General features: G+C 33.2%; 1 protein-coding gene across 4 annotated transcripts in view; it reads right to left on the bottom strand.

Annotated features, from left to right (window-relative positions):
- Window positions 1–1812: 1812 nt before the first annotated feature.
- The window catches only part of LOC109037417 (ribosomal protein S6 kinase beta-1), a 52791-nt gene continuing 36425 nt past the window's right edge, over window positions 1813–18178 (bottom strand). For 2 of the 4 annotated variants that reach the window (XM_019052076.2, XM_019052079.2), the window contains exons 4-11: window positions 14490–14623; window positions 13715–13777; window positions 12783–12911; window positions 11736–11826; window positions 10932–11048; window positions 10415–10546; window positions 8981–9088; window positions 1813–6747 (exon numbers count right to left, since the gene is read on the bottom strand). In XM_019052076.2, the coding sequence (XP_018907621.1) occupies window positions 6535–6747; window positions 8981–9088; window positions 10415–10546; window positions 10932–11048; window positions 11736–11826; window positions 12783–12911; window positions 13715–13777; window positions 14490–14623 (987 nt within the window). In that variant the 3' untranslated portion in view covers window positions 1813–6534. The remainder of the gene's footprint in view (window positions 6748–8980; window positions 9089–10414; window positions 10547–10931; window positions 11049–11735; window positions 11827–12782; window positions 12912–13714; window positions 13778–14489; window positions 14624–18178) is intronic. The other 2 variants (XM_019052078.2, XM_019052077.2) reach the window with 1 other exon arrangement.

Below are 18178 nucleotides of genomic sequence, written 5' to 3'. Positions count from 1 at the left end.
CGTGGCCTAAAACTCTATCTCAGTTCCTGCTCGTCGGATTTTCGTAAAACTTGGTGCCAAGGGGAGGGGGGGGGGGAGGAAAGAAATTTTCAAACACTGCAATCGATATGTCGCAGGCAAACAGTAAAATTAGGCATTTTGTCAAATGCCTAGGCAAATAGTCAAATACTAGGGGGCTATGCCCCCTGACCGCTACGCGGTCCAACCCCCTGAAGGCGCCCCGCGCCGTCAATGGGCCGCTTCGCGGCCCTATTTTTACCTCCTATCAGTGTTAGTTTTATTTTTCCCCCCAAAAATTACGATATGAGGTATACTTTACTTTTAGAATGAAATAATTTTTGGTTTTGATGAATATTTTAGTTCGTTTTAATCCGTTTTTTTTTTTTTTTTTTTTTAAATCAGTGAAAAATTTAACATCGTCCGAGTTTCTGAATTGTTGTAATAAATGCCCTTTAATTATCATTAAAACCGAGCAGAGTCAAGAATAATTAATTACTCGAAGTCACATAGTTTTGCGGCGACTTCACCGTCGCCCGAGCCAGGGACGAGAAAAGGAGTACGCTCCACGAACATATTATTACACGCTTATCAGTCACACAAGGTGGGTTGAATATGAATTCTTGAAAATTTATCAACATTCTTTCCCTAATCAGCCCATATCTGATTGCTTTCTTTGGTGACTCAATGTTGGTAAAGCGTAAAAAATTGACGGGGCAGACTACTAACAAAATACTTTAATTGAGTTAAGTATCTGAGATGGTGACCTTCATAATCAACAAGTTTATAATTTGCACTAACACATTCTGTAGTTCAATGAGCCCACTTAACCGAGTAGCATCAATCAAAAACAAGGTAGGTGAAGCGCAAGCGCACTCTTTGGTGCAATGAGTCAACTTAATGGAGCAGTTTACCATCAATTTTGTCTCGGTGAAAGATTTGTAATAGCTAGTAGCAACTAATTGAAAATCATTGATTTCCCGAAAGACGTTGTGAACAATACAATGCCGTTGGTTATTCTATCAATTTTTTTCATGTATACAGCACCAACTTTTAATTAACAAAACCAAGATGGTTATCCGCGCACAGTCATTTTTTTCTGTGAAGGTCTGGTTGTGAACTTTTTCAGTGGAGATTTCCGGGTAGGTTTAAAAGTTAGGCATTTCTCGACGCTCAGTATGAGGGAAGAGTAGGAAAAATTCAGGTCAAAAATTCCCCATGTTGAATATTTCGTTCTAAAATAATCGCTATTTTCAACAGCTCTTGAATATTATGGAACATTAAGTTGAAAGGAACTTGCTGTACTGAAATAAAACGGTGGTGATCCTTAAAATTAATATAAAGATAATGCTGCAAAATGACGCATCTCCGTTAGTAACATGGCTGATTTCCTTGTATACTAGATTTTATCTGTAGAAAACGAGTTCACATAATTTCTTGGAAACTTCCTTGATTTTTCATCTATATTAGCGGAACGTTCTGTATCATGACAAGTACTGATAATGGATATTTAGAACCCCACCAACATTATGTAACTCTGGAAAAATTCTGAGTTCTTGAGATATTAGATTTCACATCTTACGTATGATTTAAAAATTCATAAAAGTTAGGAAGGAAACTGCTTACTTTGAATAATACCTAGTTTTGGAGATATGATGATTTGAAACATTGTCATCCAAATGCATAGATTATTTATTTATCTACCTGGTTATCTTTTTAAACAGAAAAAAAAGAGAAAAACAGAACGGCCAGTATCGTTAATACCCATAAAATGGGTTGAAAACGAGACAGAATAAAAACAGGACAAAATTGAAGTTCAGTATAATAAATGATCTTTATTAATTACATATATATTTCAAAAATCAGAAAGTAATTTCAATAGATAAAATTAAAACAACTATTATGTTATATTTCACAAGGGGAGAGTAAATGATAGAAGTAAAACGAGGGGTGATAAAATGTGATCAGTAGAGACTTCATCTGACAATTCATAAAATAATTTGTATTTTGGACAGACGGACTTATCATCCATTTTTAGGCAACAAAATATATATCATATTCATGTTCATTAGGTACAATGAAAAATTCAGGGAGAAAATGGGGACAAAATAATTAGATAATTTTTCTACCAAAGCTACTAGATGTGCACTTTTTTTTAAGAAAGAAAAAAAATTATAGAGGGACATCTTGACAGAGATAAAAAATAAATAAAACTAAAAGGACTGGGAGACAAAGGAAGAGGAGGGGTATATATGATGGTAAACACTTCAAATTGAGCTTTCATTATGAGTTGACTAAAATAAATGGACTGTACATAATTAATATGGTACAGACACAAAACCACCAGGAAATAGCAAATTATGTAAAGTGATTAGGTTAAGAGGTCCTGATAAATTTTCAGACAATTCCCATTATCACTTTACTCCAAATCAGTGGTGTAGAAAAATAAATTAATTGAATTAGAGCAATGATGCAAGGTCAAAATAAATTGCTTAATAAGGAAGAAAAAAAGTAAGGCCCAAGTTGTAAAACGAGAGAAAATTTGATGAGGGAAACAATTCAGACAAAATACGTGAGATATGCTGATTATTACTTGATAAGACTGTGCTATTTCAACACATCAAGTTATAATGATATTTAAATAAAAGACAGTTTTTTTTAAAGACTCTGGACATGATTTTTACTTTTCATGCATTCGCTTTAAAAAAAAACAGCTTTAAATTTTGAACTTGGGAAAATGAAAAATTATTGACGTAGGAGGATACGACATTATAATTTTGTGATGGTTTCAGGAAAGACGACATTATAGTAAGTACAAATTACGGAAAATTTCACCTCATCAAAAATACTGTAGGATGCTATTAAGTCAAAGTAAACATTGGGATTTGAAAATCATGATTTACAGTAATAAATACACATTTTACTTGGCGTTAAGTTGGAAGTATGTTGTTCTAATTTCTTGTGGTCCCTTTACTGAGTTGAAATTTACCTTCTCTTTAATGAAGGGAGACAATAGTTGTGTTTTATAAGAAAGAACACAAATTCTTGGAATTTCAAGGTTATTATGCAATATTAATTCATTCAAGTTACAAAGCTGGAAATAAATCAATAGATGGGAGAGGACAGAAAATGGGAACTATGTGAAATCCTTCCACGAAAATTTCAAATAGGCACTGTCAGAAGTGAAAATGAATGGATTGACTAGCATTTCCATTTCTCTGTGATTGAGAATGTGATGCCCCCTCCTTATTTGCATTCCTGCAAATTTTATGGCCTGGTTTACTCGATCAAACTGAGCTCATCAGTCCAACAAAGTTGCTTCTATTGGTTTTTCACCTTCCAATCAGAGCATACCACCATCGAACTCTCGCAGGCTGCTTCAGTTTGACGGAGTATCGTCTGTGTTTCCATTCATTGGGTAAAGTGTGGGCTTCAGAGTCCAGGTTTTTAGGAAATACAGCCAGAACCGATCAGAGTCCTGGAAATCTGAACTTGTAAGATTGATAGGCTCAGTTAAATTGTAAGACACAAGCTTAGGGGTAGAGCATTTAATATTTGCAACCAAACTGTGAATAATAGATTTCCTTATTTTATCAAAACATAAATTGATTTAACTTCAGTCCTTGTTAATACGGAATCTGAGAGCAAATGGAAAGATGACTGAATTCATTACCAACTCATTCAAATATTTGATCACTTCAATGACAGCACTTCTAAGAAAAATCTCTTTGCTCTATTGATTAGTAGTTTCAGATTATGCTCTATCAAACTGATTTAAATGTGCCCTCAAAGTGTTCAGAGAAGAGGAGTAAAGAATAGTTATCACAATGTGGAAGCTCCAACACAACATCAATTGCTATTAGCCTGATAAAAAAATGAGAAAAAAAAGAAAAAAAAGCAACTTATCCCTAGTGGTAATCAAGAAAAGTTTTGCAGTTTCAAAAACTTAAGACAACTAATTATTGATCACAAGAGAGACGTCTGTTGAAAGTACGATATATTAAACTGCTTTGTAGGTACTTTGAAATCTGTCATTTACAATCATCATATCATCATATTTGTTGTCTCTCATTACTCCGTTAGACAAAGAACGTGAGAAAAGGAAACCTACTTACACTACTCGTTTTGTATTTAACTAAAAAAAATCTTACACTTCTACAAACAGAGAAGGCGGAATTGTTAAACTTAAAAATTCAACAATTCTACTATACGCATATGATGGTAACTGTTCAGTTTATAACTCTTCTTCACGTTCTGAAATGACGGTTTTGGGTAGGAGACCCAATGAACGATGAAATGAGGAACACATCCACATAAAAACTAAAAATGAATTTTCTGCCTCCCTTATGCCTTACTTGGTATTAGTTAGGTCTGAAAAATATTACGGAGCTATAAATTAAACAGTTTGAAACAAAAAAGTTCTGAGATAACTGCAAACCAACATAATTAACTATCTAACAAAATTATCTAAGTTAAAAGAGAGAAGATTGAAAGTATAAAAAAAAAAGAAACATCATGAAACAGAAAAGGAAAACTGTTTGCCTGTGTCATTTGCTCAATAAAATTGTGTAAAAAAATGAACAAGATGACCAAGCGTTTTTAATCTATTGCTTTTAGAAAAAAAGAGAGGAAAAAAAGTGATATAATATTTATATACTTGACTTTACTCGAGGCTTAAAATAACTAGTGCTTAAATTTGACTAATAAAGAAAGATTAGAGTCAACAAAATAGATGACAATTTGAACGTCTGCTGGTCTCAGGGGAGGTTGATCGGAAATGAAAGGCTGAGAACCCATACAGAAGGCAGAAAGAAATTGTCGTTTTATTAACCTAGAACGTTGATGATTGAACAGAACTATAATGGCAAATTCAACTGAATTATCACAGATTTTTTTAACTTAAGTGTAAGATTGTTCTAACTTTTCTTTCCTTTTCTATAAATAAGAGACATTTCATAATTATAGCTTTTAGCATCTTATCCGCACCCACAGCAACTTTGAATCTGAGAAAGGAAACTGCAAAGTTTCTCAATTCGTCCCGCAGGAAAAATAAAATATCTCAATTTTGCTACTATGGTGAAATGGAATGAAATGAACGATAATTCCAAATGAAAAATGATTGCTGAAAATTTTGGTACAACCTTAGGATAGGGTTTTGATCAATCTCTGTTAAGCTGCTTACAAGTACATATTAGCTAGATGGTAATTAATTGCTACTGTAAAAAAAGAAAAAAAATGCTTCTCTCTTTTGGCAGTTGGTTGCAGTTGAGTTCAAAATTGAATTGGTTGACAGCCACAGATTTAAATAATGCACAGAAAGCTTTTAAACTAGCTTTCACCATGTTATAAATTTTTATTTCAGCTCAAATTGCAATGAACACAAAATTAGAAGATGAGAAAAAATATGAGCACTCAAAGTTACTTCAGTTAAATAAATGCTTGCAGACAGAGCAGAAGAGATTCTCATTTCAAATTCTTGAAAAATCTGGAATTCGAAACAAAAATTCTCACGAAAACTGACCCATCTCTGCCATTCTTTGTAATCATTGTAAAAATGTCTTCACGAGTGTGTTATTTTAAATACAAATGAAAAAGTCTCTAAAATGGTTATTGACACCAGAACTTTTATGTAACAATGGTAAAAAAATTTAAATGTTATTAATTATAATATTTGATCACTATACACACAAAAACAGGGAAACCAAGGAAATTAAATAAGGGATACGGATGGATAAGAGAAGGCTCTAAGGCATTTATATCGAATTATAATATGTACAAAGCGCACCTGAGAATTTATAATATTTATACCTGCATTGTGAAAAACTTTACTTGACTAGGCGTAATGGCAAGGTAAGTCTAAAGAAGCAAGAGCATAAACCAGATTTTGTTAAGTAGTGTCATTCCGCATGGGGGACAATTACATGCTGTTCTTGCTGAGAGTTCTTGATTCTGGCATACCACACCTTATATTAAACAAATGGACATACTAAAAATCTTCTGATTAGACTTGCCTTGGAGTAACAGAAGAAGATATGAAGAAGAATGAATATGATGATGACAAATCACAAAAGGAAACTGAATGAGAGTTAAGATTTTGATTTTTAATGAGAGACGTTGGTTTTAAATATACTTCAGAGAAGAAGGTTGATACTCATTGCTTGAACAATACTCATGATAATTCTGGACTCAGTAAGGCTATTGCAGTCTAAAATTTTCTGACAAATGGTGTCAAAGGGGCACTATGTACACAATAATACGATAACATATAAGTAACATTCAACATTACTGTTTTGAACAGTAAGTATTTTTATCCAATTTTCGATTTAACATTTCTTTTTACTTTCAAGAGGTATTGCAAAGTAGGTAGGTATTCATCACATGAATAATTCAAAATCACTTGAAAGCATTCAAATTCATCTAATTCAAAGAATCATGAACAATTCACGATGATTATTCAACAATAATAATAGTGATAATAAATAAAAATAAATAAAGTAGAACTGAGAGTAAAAACTGAGGGGAAGAATTTTAAGGATGCTATAGTTGATGGTTGGATGAAGGCTGAACAACATCCATCATTTCATCTTGTGGAACAGAATTACTTTCATGACGGTCAAAAGGATTTCTTAGCGGAGGACTCAAATATGAATGACCTTGTGAACCAGCTAGTCCTTTCCGAGGTGAGCGAGCTTTGATAACCCGAGGCCTGTACATTTCTTCTAGCACTGACGGGGCAACATAGGTGAATCCCTGCAAAGAAAGCAAAATCTAATTATGAAAGATGAAGGTAAACAAAATATCTGTTTAAAGTTGTATTCATAAATATATCCGATCTTCCTAGATTTCTCGAAGTACGAAATGCCACCTTTAAAGAGGTCATTAGAAACCTTAACCACAGCAAACTCTAAATTTTCTCAGGGTGGGGACATCACAGAGGGCCACCAGTTACTTGCCGGAGGATAAATTTAATCGTAGGTAGAATTTCACACTGATGTTCATAATAACTGAGCAAACAAACTTTTTAAAAAGTTCATGAATAATTTAAAATATGTGACAAATCATTTGAAACTAGCGCAGCTGTGACAGATGTTTTAACTCAACTTGTGAGATGTATAAATTACTTTCATAAGTGGATTGAAATTAATCTTTAAGCATCTTGCAAAATATTGGCTGACAGTATTCTGAAGGCAGACGATTTCAAAATCCCCTAAATTCACAGTATTGTAAATTTATTAGTCAATAGGTTTCTTCCACATAGGAGATACGAGGGCTGTCCCAAAAGAAACCGGACTTTTGTCATAGAAGGCGAACCAAGCGTTGTAATGAAGTTTTCTTGGGCTTGTTTGAAAGCTGATAAGCTACTGAAGATACTTGTTTTTACAGAATGCAAAAATTTGTCTTGGAAAGGAAACTACACACTTTGGAATAAAGGAAAGTCAAACTCGAGTTGCGATTTTTGTCTTTATTTCAAGTAAAATTTAGATACTACTTAAGAAACCCAGGTTTTAAGTTAAAAACTTCGTTGCTCTCTTATTCAAATGCTTAAAAATAAGGAAATTAACATTTTAAGCAGCTTACCAAGTCATAACCTATCTCTTTCAAAATACTTGCCAGCTTTGTCAATGCATTTTTGCCACCGTTTCTTCAACTGGGAGAAACACTGTCGGAAATCCGCAGATTTGAATGATCGCAATTCCTACAATGTGTTCTCTTGAATTTCTAGAATGGTTTGAAAACGTCGACCTTTCAAGGTAGATTTAAGTCGTGGAAATAAGAAAAAATCACACGGAGCCAGGTCAGGTCACCTTGAAGGAATTGCGATCATTCAAACCTGAGGATTTCCAACAGTGTTTCTCCCAGTTGAAGAAACGGTGGAAAAAAATGCATCGACAAAGCTGGCAAGTATTTTGAAGGGGATAGGTTATGACTTGGTAAGCTGCTTAAAATGTTAATTTCCTTATTTTTAAGCATTTGAATAAGAGAGCAACGAATTTTTAACTTAAAACCTGGGTTTTTTTAAAGTTGTATCTTAATTTTTCTTGAAATAAAGACAAAAATCGCAACTCGAGTTTGACTTTCCTTTATTCCAAAGCGTGTAGTTTCCTTACCAAGACGAATTTTTGCATTCTGTAAAAACAAGCATCTCCAGTAGCTTATCAGCTTTCAAACAAGCCCAAGAAAACTTCATTACGACGCTTGGTTCGCCTTCTATGACAAAAGTCCGGTTTCTTTTGGGACAGCCCTCGTATAGCTGACTGCAAAGTTATATCATAGGAAAGATGTACAAAAATCACAATAAGTAGATAAGAAAAGCCTAAAATCTGCCCTTTTACACAATATTAGCATAATCTGTCTCCTGTATTTTTATTTTTCCACTTCTATGGCCACTCCTTTTTTACTTGCTAGCAATGAGGTTAGCAGAGATAAATTTTAAATAGCTTAGTATACATAAAAGAAATTAGCAGACAAGACAATCTTGTAAGCTGTTACCAATCTTTTTTTATGTACAATTTCAATTTTTTTATTCCCTTTTCAAAAAGTTGGAAGAAGAAAGCAAATGCATTGAAAAAACTGAAATTAGACGAAAGATTGATGACATTACGTGAAATTGATCACTCATTTAGTTTACGTTCTCTTACATTTTCCTCTCAGTAAACCTGGTTGCCGACAACCAGGAATAAAGTGCCATCAGAAGCAATAAACTTAGGGATGTACGTAATGTTAAGAACTTGTAGATTCTAGACTTTCCTGACCTGAAGATTTTCAAGCAGATCTATTGATTGAAAGCTTATTCAGTTTCCTGTAATTCTTGAGTTTAATAGACTTAAACGTAATTTTAAATTTTTTACTTGATAAGTTTTAAAAACTTAAGAAAACTTTGAATAAAACAATTTTATTGTAAAAATTGTTTGTGAAATTGTTTCTTAATGCCAGAGGGTTGACCTACTATCGATTATGTTTAATTCTTAAAACCTATACTTACTGCAAAAACTTGATTGACACTTTCACTAAGAGCTGTATCTTCAGGAGAATCTAAGGGAGTTTCTCTGGTAAATTTAGTATCAAATTGTGAGGTATCATCTGCTCCTTTCTAAAATTCCATAAATAAAAAGTATATTAGTCACCTTCAAGATGAGCAGAAAAAAAGAAAAATCATTTAAGACTTAAGACTTACTTACATACCAATAGTGAAACTACAGAAATCCGTATTTTGGTGTGCGGCGTTCCATACTTCCTGTCATACTTCATTTTCTACATGGAAAACTACAATACATAATTTCTCAAAAACTTTGGTGATTTTTCTTCCCTATGTAAAGAATGTTTTGTGAAAATCTCAGGCTATGATGTTGGTTATGTCTCCTTTTGATTAAATAAAATAGGAACAGTGATTTTGAAACACCGCAACTGAAATACGCGTTTTTGTAGTATCACCATCAATAAATCGAGGTCAGTTGAGGTAAACAACTTCAAATTTTATGAAAAGTGATATTATTCCTAACATGTTTATGGCATGCCATAAAATAACCCCTTTTCACTTGATTGGCAAGAGGACCCTCAAAAATTCACTTGTCAGCTCTGGTTTTCTCAATACTGGTATACAGAAAGTACAATTAACAGGACTCATCAGGCTCAAAAGGTCATAAAGAACACCATATGAAGTGATACTAAAGTTAGCCAGCACTGAATTCTTTTGTTTTCAATGCAGGGTCCCCTCCAGGAAATAATCCGTAAATGTTAGGTCAAATGATTATTTTTTAATGTTTAATAGAGCAGATCAGTTTCGAAGTGTGTTTGCTACGTTTCACCTTTTAATCACTGAATGGCTGTAAAAAGTATTTTTCCAAGGACTGAGTAAAAGTGAAAAATAAAAATAGATAAATAGAAATAGAGAGAAAAGTCGCTGTATTTGCTAGCAGTAGGTTGTGATGTTCATATTTCAAAGCCAAAGGGTGGAGAGCTAAAATAAAGGACAAAAATTAAAAAAAGCCCGTACCATATTGCAGAAAATCAGTTCTAGGATTCAAAAAAGTCAATATTATGACAAGTCTCACTTACAAAGGTACCTTTTTGGTATTCTTGCAATGGGAAAAAGAAAATGAGGCTTACCAAACACTTGTTTAAATATTTACTTTCTTCCTTTTATGACTTCGTATTAGGTATCGTAAAGGATATTTCTAGTGGATTCACTTAACATGACAAGAAAAAGAGAATTTCTCAAGGTAAATTGATTAAAGAATTAATTGAAAGACAAGAACACACAGGTTAGGAGGAGCATTGAGTCGCGTTTCTTTTGCCTCTATGCATTATTATTCTTTATTATTCTTCATTCTTATTCTACCTATTTTCTTGGCAATATGGTGGTTTATTCTGGGATCGTTACAAACAAAATGAAGTGCAAATAATGTCTAAAACTTACAAGTTTAGGTTTGAATGGTGCTTCTGCTTTCCTTGACATAATATCATTCCAATTTATGCTTCGGAAGAAACAATGTCTACGAATTTCCAAACCATCTTCAGGAGAGGAGCCTAGTCTTTGGTGAGGATAGCGCTGAAGAAAGACAAAAAATGAACGCCATTCAACACACTTCTAAGAATGATTTTTAGCTCAAATTGATAGAATTCGAAGACAAAACTAATATAATAAACTAAAAAGTATAAAATGCTTTTAATAAGACTTAAAAATGACTATGACTATGGGAATAGAGCTGGCTCTCATCCCCAGAGAAGGAATGAAAGTATTTTATGTTTTTAATTTTTGAAGGCTGTCTGTGAGAAACAACACAAAATTTGTATTAACTTTGATAAATTTTATTACTTTTACAAGTACTTGATGCGGTAATGGTTGGAGAATCAGGACTTATGCCTTAGTCTAAGGAAGGTGCAAAAGAAAACCTAGTGATTAGACTTGCTAATTTTAAGAAAAATAAACTTACTTTTAACAATCGTTTTATCAGGTCTCTAGCATCTGATGACAAGTACGGAGGTAGATACAATCTTCCTTTCATTATCCTTTCTATGGTTCTTTTCCTATTTTCACCAGTGTATGGTGGCTGAAACACAAAAAGGGACATGAGGGAAACTCACAAATATTCCTCTTCATAAATTTATTTTTTGGAGAAATTAAAATACCATTGAACACATTGAAGAACAGGTAAAATTTTGCTGCAAAATTAAAAATAACGGTGTGGAAGCCACATAACTTGCTCAAAGTTTTAATTCATAAAAATTCCAAAATATGTTTAATAATACAAATTATTTCCACTAGAATTTGGGTCAGTTATTCTTTCATCTAGCCGATTCAGATAGTTTTATTGAATTCCTTAAGATTGCTTTGAAGAGGGAGTGCTTAAGTATGTTGATGCAATGTTTCATGCATGGGTACCGTTCTTGGTAAAACCACAAGTTCAGAGGCCATTCAGACAAAAAATGGTAAAAAACTTTTAACCCAAAACCTCCATATGAAGTTATTTCAATTTGATGGATGCTAAGCCAATCACAGCTTCACTGCATTCATTATGAACTCAATGCTGGGTAGCATTTGTAAGGATTTTCCATTCTGTGATCGTATTCCGTCATCATGCTGCTACAAAGTAAAAAGAAATGACTAGTGACCAGTACAGCATTCAGTGGTTTTAAATTAATTTTTGAATTTTTTTAGAATTAATCACTTATAAGGCTGTTGCAAAATGTTCTTAGAGGTAGTTGAGATGAAAAATTACTGATGATGTTCCACTTACAGTTCCAGTTAACATATCATACAGTAAGGCACCTAGGGACCACCAATCAACAGCTTTGCCATGGCCACTTCTTGTCAGAATTTCAGGTGCCCTGAAAATTAAAAAGGAAAAATGTATTAAGATATGAATCGAAATGAGACCCATTTAAAAAAAAAAAAAAAAAAAAAAAAAAAAATTAATATATCAATATGATAATCAATCGCAGTTGTTCAAGTTAGATTTTTCTAGATCCGAGAGGACGTTATTGATGGGGTCTTACTGTAATCCTCAATAGGTAGTGAAATGGGTAACTTACTTAAAACCAACCTGATGACAGTGTTTGAACGCCGAAATAGCGATTAATGTTAATTTTTAAAGTAAGCTAACCATTTTTCTACCTATCCAAGATTACAAGAAAAAACAAGTCAATAATTGCAGTGATGTTGAATAGAAGCTTCAATATTTAGCACAATAGATTGTTGCAACTGAGAGTTTTGTCTATGAGCTGCGGCAAAGGCTGACTCACACACTGGTGGCTAGACTAATCTACTTTAACTAACTTTACTGCTGAATTTTGTTGCATGCAATGGAAAAAAAATCCAAAATTTTTTACGATGGAATTTTTTTAACCACTGATAACAATTCCAGTGCGGGCCTGTGTTGATACAGGCTTTAACAGAGCATGGATGGTGCAAGAGGAATCAGCATTATCATGCAGTAATCACGATCGGACCGATCTCTACAGGCGCTAATTTGCCTTTCTCTGCGATGCGCATTTAAATGAAAGCTCAAATCACAGAACTTTGAATTTGTTTTTTGTGCCTTGGTATCTTTGAAAATAATAATGAAAAATTCAGATGGATTGAGTGCATTTAATACTTTTGAAAAGTGCAAAAATGAAAAAATTTGAAGAGCCCAGCTGAAAGACCGAAGACCTTAGTTTTAGGATACTCTTGGTATTTATTGAAAAGGATTCTTTGAGCATCTTGCTGATTAAGGCAAAAACAAATCTTACCGTAGTACAACTGAAGATTTTACTCAAAAACAATTTGAAAGCACTAGACTTACATGTATTCGATGGTTCCACAAAAAGTATGAGTGACAGTATCATCTTGAATATGTTCCTTACAAAGACCAAAGTCAGTTAATTTTACGTGCCCAGTAGCATCTAGTAGGATATTTTCTGGCTTTAAATCTCTGGAAAATAAAAACTTTGTTATAAGAAACATCAAGGCAAATTATTCAGGCGTGATTGACATTGATTCATATCTCTTCATATCTTTTCAGCCAGTGGTTCCAAATGATCTTGATTCCTCCTTCATCATACACCAATTTGCTGGAAAATCAAACTTCGCTTGGAAATGCCTATTTTTCGGGAAAATTGTAACTTTTAGGAAAATTGATGGGTACAGGAGAAAAACCAAGGTTATTTACAGACTCAGTACTAAAAAATAGATAGGTATCACAAATTTAATACTATATAGATCTAAAGAATTTCTGTATGCACACTTGTGTAAGTAATAAAATGGTACAATTTGATGTTTTATTAAATAATTCTTCATTTGTTGGCTCCTACAAGTTGTGCACGTTAGAATCAACATATTTGCTCTAAAAATTGATTTACGCATTCTCGGAACGACTTTTCTTTTGCAGTAAATTTTTGCTTTTGTATCATTAGGCTTTTTTTTAAACAAGGAGGTCACTATAAAATAGCACCACAATCATAAAATCAAAACATGACTACAACTTTCACCTTACTGAGAGACACCCACTTTCTCTTAAGAAAGTGGGTGACCACTCTTAAGTGGTCATGAAACAGCCTCCTTTTTTTTTATTTCTGATACATCATCAGTGAGACATAGTGTTTTGTAAATTACATCATGAATCCATCAATACTTTGATAGAACCACAAGTTGAAACTATACTAATAAAACCAATTGTAACAGCCAAGCTGATATCCAGTTTTCAACTTGCAAAGGAATGAACCTTGACAAACATACCTGTAGATAATTCCTAAGACATGTAGGTGTTCAAGAGCTAGTGTAATTTCGGCTAAGTAAAAACTGGAAAGAAAAGAAAATTCAAAGTTAAGAGGACTCAACATTAAAACAGAACGAACTGAAAAGTGGATTTTATGGATTTCACTTTTCAAAATATCATTTTGTCCACTAGGTATGTTACATGATTTACTGAGGCTATACTGTTTCTCTGTGAAGATTCTGACAAATGCTGATAGCATATTGATTTCAGAGAATTTTTTATATTTCAGAATTTATGATTACATAAATTTGTGATTTCTCCAAAAAAAAAAAAAAAAAAAAAAAAAAAAAAAAAAAAAGACAGCAACCCAGACCAGACATTCAGAATATGAGAATATTGACACCAAGTTCTGTAGTATACATGCACAGACCTTTGTAATTTTTAAAGAAAAATTATTGCATGTGCAGAAGTGGAGTTGCGGATACTTAGCATTAGGAAACAGATTTTAGGTATGAACTTAGACAGTTTTACTTGAGCTAAATTCTCTTTCATTCTGTATTGTGCTACTAGAGAAAAGTTGTTAAATAGTCAAATTTTGGAGAGAGGGCTGTTAAAGAGATTGGAGGCAGCTCATTTTTATCAATCTAAAAGACAAGCCCCAAATCATAAAATAACAAATAACTGGTCATACAGATCTAAGTTTTTTAATTAAAGTCAAACCGGAAAACCACAATGAAAAAGCTTTCCTGAACATATTTTCCATAACTAAGCATCAAGCTTTAGAGAACAGCTTACCGAGCAACCTCTTCTAATAACATTCCATCCTTTTCAAGTTTCATGAACAATTCACCGCCACTTAAATACTCCAAAATCAAATACAGTTTACCGCCAGTTTGAAAAGCATACTTCAAGTCGACAATAAAGGGGTGCTAAAACAATTACAAAATTTGACAAAATAATTTAAAAACTGAACCACAGGCAAGGCTCAGAGGGAAGAGGTGTTTCGGTTGTAACTTTGATGAAGGCTCTCTGAAGAAAAAATATTTCAAGAATAGATAATGACAAATTATTATTCCATTTAAAAGCTGTTGGATAGCTTTCAAGGATACTTGCTGGTGATCTCTGGTAAAAAGAAAAAATAAAGGATAAAGATTTTTAAAAATGAGGTTCATGTGTTGGCTTGATGCAAAGAGGGCAAACCAGTGAGGCAAAAATAGGGTAGGTAGGAGGCAAAATTTGAAGGAATAAAAGAGGAGGGTGGGAGAGGGAAGAAAAAAAGGAAGAAGAGAAAAAAGATGAGGCAGAGGATAAACACTGAGAAGGTTTGATGTCGGTTATAAAATAAGCTTTGGTATTTTCAAAAATAGGGAGTCTCTCATTCATCATGTAGTACTAACATGCAAATCACACTAAGATCGATTCAGCACTGTTATAAAAAATATCTACTAAACTGCTTGTCTTCTACATAGGTAAGTTAAGGGCAGAATTCAATTAATGAAATTTTACTCCAAGGAATTTTCAATTAATTAATCATCTGATAATTTCACAGAGATAAAAATTAACTTTGTCACCTACATTTGAGAGATATGCGGCACTCAGATAAATATGAAGCTACTTGAAATTTAAACTGAAATTAGCTTCATTACTTCATTAAGTGCTCTGATGGCAATAGTTGTCAGAAGATTATTTAGCATATTTAGGCCTTTCTTTGATTAATTCATTTATTTTTATATTAATAATATTATTCATCTTGCACTGCAACTGAAATGATTCTTGTGAAATTCGAGATTGAGAAAATTCAATTTTTTCCATGTTTTGATGAGGATTTAAAAGTGCAAATGGGAATAAGGGGTCTCAGGTGCAACAACCTTAAAATAATTAATTTGAATCAAGAAAAATAATGGCTGTTTACACTCGCTGGCAAATGAATTCACACCAATGTAAGTGGATATTCGCTCACAGGATCCTGCACTGTACTACGGCTGTGGCTCTTAAAAATAGAAAAAACTAGAGGGACACAGGTTTCTGATTAACACAGAGAAAAATTTGCAAAGAGCGCACTCAAGTGTACTGCCGCCAACTAATCCCAGGTAACGGCTGAATGGAGATAAAGCCTGGAAAGCGTCTGATCAGAGCACTTAGGCTTACCGCAACAGTTCAATGAATGATTTGGATTGGGAAAAATCATGGTGGTTTACACTCGCTTAAACGAAAATTCACATTACTCTCGGGGGATACAAAGCATACAGCTAATAGAATTCAGAACTGTACTACAGCTGTAGCTTTCAAAAATGGAGGATTTGAGCTGCTATAAATTGAGCTGAAATGATCTGATGCTTTGAAAAAAGCATTTTCTAGTTGCTTGTTTTTCTGCTTGCGTTTTTTATTAGGAATTTTGCAGTTATTAATTACAGGGATGTGGAAAATTCTGAGCATTCCAATTTTAAGAGTCCTGTTGAATTGCTTTAAATTTCAACCTTATCTTCTTTTGATTTATTCCCTTCAATTTTCTGCAATTTTGTAAAATTCTAAATTAATTTATCCAACTTGATTATTCTTCAGCGTCATTTCAAAATTACTGCGAGTGATTAAGAGAATAGCTGTTTGTTCAAATTTATCCTCGAAATCAATGAAAATTAAAACTTTTCTTGTTACAATTTGTTCTGCATTCCTTACATTTGTAGGAGCTATGATTCCTTGTTCAATATCAAACATACGATAGGAGTGTTATTTCGAAAAATCAATAAAATGAATAGAAAAGAGAAAGTTAAAAAAAAAAAAAAAAAAAAAAAAAAAAAAAAAAACCTAGAAAAATTAAGTATTGGAACAGTTTATAGGGAAAGGTTAACAGAAAAAAATACAAACTATGAAGGGACAAGGAGAGGAAAAAAAATAAATTGCTAATACCCTTTCGCAATCAAACCAATACACATGAATTTCGTACAGACGAAAAAATCTTCTGACTCAGGCTTAAACTTCATCAAAGTCTGAAAAAGATGAAATTAAATTAAATAAAAAGAATAAATTGATTAGATAAATGGAACAGAAATACTATGGATATTACAAATTAGTGGATGATGAATCAGATCACCAGAGAGGGATTAATGTTGAGTCGATTATCCGTATGCTTTTCAAACTTTTGTGTTATTTCGACGAATTTTCCAAATGTGTTGAATTTTGTAGATTACAATCTAGAAGTAAAAGGCTCATGGAAGAGATAGAAAAGCAAAATGAAAAGATGAGGAAGGATGAAGTGGACATTACTTTGAAAAAAAAAAAAAAATAATAAAAACTGAAATAAGAGATGAAAGCCAGAGACAAAATGGTACAGATGAGATGAGTGATACAGAGGCTGAATGATACAGTTCCCTTCATCATTATTGAGTTGTTCACTATCAACTTCAGTTTGGATGCGAAAACAAAAAACTGGGACTGGAGAGATGAGCCACTGGGCAAGGTCGGAACTGCGCACTATGGTCTGGGGGCGCCGAATTGTGGCCATAAATCAGGAAATGATCAGAATATCATGAAATTTGGTGTACTTATGTTTTTTGGGTCGCTGAATTCAAATTTGACCTTAGTTTTACAAAATTCTTAAATCCAAGATGGCGGCAGGCCCTTGAAACCAAAAAATTAGAAGAAAAGCCAAAATATGATTAGAATACCAAATTGAATGTCAGTTTAATGTTTTGAAGGTTGTCTCACTATAATATGAAATCTATTTTTCAATGATCAAGAGGTTATCAGGGCAGAAGCCCCAAAAATACGTATTTAATCCAGAAAAATAAGAGGAGAAGAAATGATTGAAATTGAATCAAGTCAGTACTATGTTTTTCGGTCTATTGATCCTGACTGGAGCGTAAGTTAAAAAAATTGCACATTCAATATGGTGATATTCGTGTTAGCAAGACATATGGCATTAGCCCTTTAGGGCGCCCCCTCCCCGAACCAAAAATTGTCCCTAAAAATTTTCATTTCTAGCGATTTTTTAAAAATAATTTACTCTTTGATCATCAAACCCTGCTAGCAAAGTTTTCTAGATATACTCAATACTACTTAGACCTAAATAGCTTTGACATTCTTATACTCATTGGAGGCTGTCAACCATTCTGCGCTGATTTTCATGGTTAGAATTATTATAAAGATTCTAGGCCTAATGAATCGTGGCCAAAAATCCGATTTTTGAAAGTACTAAAATCTGGCAATCGAGCATATAATCCTTATCTACATCCTTTAGTAGGTGTGAAATGACCTATCAAATCTTATGTAATTGTTTTTACGATCAGATATATGGTGGCGAACTTCACATCCTCCGAGGTAAGTAAACAAACGTGAGAATTTAAAGTGCACGTTATCGTGTATTGCCTTGTGTCGTTTTGTGATAAGTTGGCGTAAATCCCCGATCAAATATGGACAAGAAAGGTGAAAGTAAGTACTTTTTGATGGTTTAATCGTTTTTATTATTAAGATTAATTTTATGACCA

Source organism: Bemisia tabaci, chromosome 5 (genome assembly GCF_918797505.1).
Source record: "Bemisia tabaci chromosome 5, PGI_BMITA_v3".
Taxonomy (NCBI): Eukaryota; Metazoa; Arthropoda; class Insecta; order Hemiptera; family Aleyrodidae; genus Bemisia; species Bemisia tabaci.
The sequence above is the reverse complement of the archived record's forward strand: the minus strand, read 5'-3'. Positions and strand labels throughout refer to the sequence as shown.